Source organism: Ictalurus furcatus, chromosome 26 (genome assembly GCF_023375685.1).
Source record: "Ictalurus furcatus strain D&B chromosome 26, Billie_1.0, whole genome shotgun sequence".
Lineage (NCBI taxonomy): Eukaryota > Metazoa > Chordata > Actinopteri > Siluriformes > Ictaluridae > Ictalurus > Ictalurus furcatus.
This window is the reverse complement of record NC_071280.1, coordinates 918,809-921,308: the sequence shown is the minus strand read 5'-3', so window position 1 is coordinate 921,308 and position 2,500 is coordinate 918,809. Positions and strand designations below refer to the sequence as shown.

Below are 2,500 nucleotides of genomic sequence, written 5' to 3'. Positions count from 1 at the left end.
ACAATAAACCCTGTGTGTGTTTGTTCGTGTGTGTGTGTGTGTGTGTTTTGTAGATCTAGTGTGAGGCCAGAACTCTGTCTCTTTCCATCTGTTTCGCTCCGTAATCATCTCTCACCACCGAGCTCCGCGACGTCTTCCGTCCTACATGCAGCTCAATAATTTACTCGTTTTACGAAAATAAAAATAAAAAAAAGCCGGACTTCTTACTTGACTCTTGCATTTTCGTATTGATTTCGTTTATTTATTCAACACACTTAAGACTACAATCCCTAACTGTGCTGGAAAAACCGAACAACTGAAACACCACAGACATGTTTGAAACAGGGGGGCATTTACTTTCTTTATTTACTTTCTTTCTTTATTTATTTATCGTATTGAAAACTTTCAGCTCGAGCAAAAGTAGGCGGAGACCTCCGAGGGTTAATACTTATTTCATGTTTTGTAATTCTTTGTTCGTGTCTGTAGAGCTGGTGTGTTATTCTGAAAAGGATGCTGGAGCCGTACAAGCCTCAGTGGTGCAGAGATCACGAGGACTGGTCACTGTACGTGTTCTCACCTCAAAATAAGTGAGTATAAATAAAAATAAAAAAAAGGTTGACTCCGTACGGTACACTAGGGATGAAAGCAAATACGAATATATCATTTGGAGTCCAAAAGAAGGATTATTATTATTATTATTATTATTATTATTATTACTTCTTGCTAGAACGTTCACAGGGCGCCAAAAAAAGACCCACAAGCGGGAGGTTTTTACTTTAATGCTGGTGAGTGAAGGTTGAGGCGCTGTCAGAGCCAGAATCGCTGCCATTTTTCCATCCGGAGATGTTTAGGACACGCCCACGTCGGGTATCAATACGAATCACGGATCGAGCCATTTGGAGCACTATCACCGATAAGGTCGTCCGCTGCTTTTAAACGTGTCTCCGTCTCTGTGTGCAGGTTCCGTGTGCGCTGTCAGAAGGTCATCACTCACAAGATGTTTGATCACATCGTGCTGGTCTTCATATTCCTCAACTGCATCACCATTGCGCTGGAGAGACCCGACATCCAGCCACACAGCATGGTGAATTAAACCGTTTTCCCTGTGTTCCGGGGGGTTTCCTCCAGGCATGCGTTGTAGGTTGATTGGCAGTTCTAAATTGTCCGTAGCGTGTGAAGGTGTGTGCGGTTGTGCGCTGAGAGGGGTTGGCACCACGTCCAGGGTGTCCCTCGCCTCATGCCCCGAGTTCCCTGATACAGGCTCCAGGCTCTCCACAGCCCTGAAAATGGATGGATGGATGGATGGACGGATGGATTTGACTTGGCTAGTTGTTGGAAAGGGAACAACTGGGGGGGGGGGGGGGTATTTTTACTGTTACTTTTTGGGGGGTATTTTTACTGTTACAAAACGCCGACACTGGAGACTCCTTCCATAAATGTTAAATAGACGTCTCCTTATAGATAACTTCACCGTAGGAACAATGACACACTCTTGGTGCTACAGAAATTTTCAAACGAAACAAATACAACTGTTATTTGTAGCTGAACTGAAAATGAATCAACCACTCGTGACCAATCAGGATCCAGAATTCAGTACACATTCTTCACAGAAGTTTTTTTTTACTTACAGGAGCGCATCTTTCTCAGTGTGTCTAACTACATCTTTACTGTGATCTTTGTAGCTGAGATGACTGTCAAGGTAAATGAAATTATTAGAATTGAAATAACAAACCATGGTGACGATTATGGTGGTGAAGGAACTAAACCGGTTATACAAACTGTGTAACATGCTGTGCTAGGTGGTGGCCATGGGGCTGTACGCCGGTCCAGGCTCGTATCTGCAAAGCAGCTGGAATGTTCTAGATGGGCTGCTGGTGTTCGTGTCTGTCGTGGATATCCTGGTGTCCCTGGCGTCCTCCGGAGGAAACCGCATTTTGGGAATCCTTCGAGTGGTGCGTCTTCTCAGAACGCTCAGACCACTCAGGTGAGTGTGAGCACCTGTGTTATGAAAGTGAATAAAATACAACAAGGTGAAGTGGGCATGCTCTCTGTCCGCTGTCAATCTCAGCGACGTTAGCCAATCGTGGGCTTTTGTGAGCTCATGTTTGCTGACGAGGCTCTGAGTGTGTTACGCTCCCCTGTGAGGCAGTAAGACGTGGTTGGTTGGCTTTATGTGTCTCAGGCGAGTCACGTGTTAGCCTCCACCGTCTCAGGTTGGGAGCTGTCATATGACTCGGGAGAGTTGCCTGGTTAGAGTCCGAACTCCGCTATCCAGTCTGACTAACAAAGATGGATGACACGTTCCTGTCTCTGACTTTTTTGTCTGCGCTGTCCATGGCGCTGAAACTGTACTTAGTGTAATTGACAGCATTGATGTGTGTGTGTGTGTGTGTGTGTGTGTGTGTGTGTGTCAGGGTAATAAGTAGGGCTCCTGGGTTAAAGCTGGTTGTTGAAACACTAATAACTTCACTGCGGCCGATTGGGAATATTGTGCTGATCTGCTGTGCTTTCTTCATCGTGT

The 2,500-nt window shown here is 45.4% G+C and overlaps 1 protein-coding gene across 1 annotated transcript in view; it reads left to right on the top strand.

Moving 5' to 3' along the window:
- Nucleotides 1-2,500, top strand: part of cacna1hb (calcium channel, voltage-dependent, T type, alpha 1H subunit b) — a 54,502-nt gene that overhangs the window by 37,706 nt on the left and 14,296 nt on the right. The window contains exons 16-20 of the mRNA XM_053615277.1: nucleotides 466-566; nucleotides 940-1,063; nucleotides 1,610-1,678; nucleotides 1,779-1,963; nucleotides 2,394-2,500. The exon at nucleotides 2,394-2,500 is cut by the window's right edge and continues 20 nt beyond it. Coding sequence (XP_053471252.1) covers nucleotides 466-566; nucleotides 940-1,063; nucleotides 1,610-1,678; nucleotides 1,779-1,963; nucleotides 2,394-2,500 — 586 coding nt within the window. The remainder of the gene's footprint in view (nucleotides 1-465; nucleotides 567-939; nucleotides 1,064-1,609; nucleotides 1,679-1,778; nucleotides 1,964-2,393) is intronic.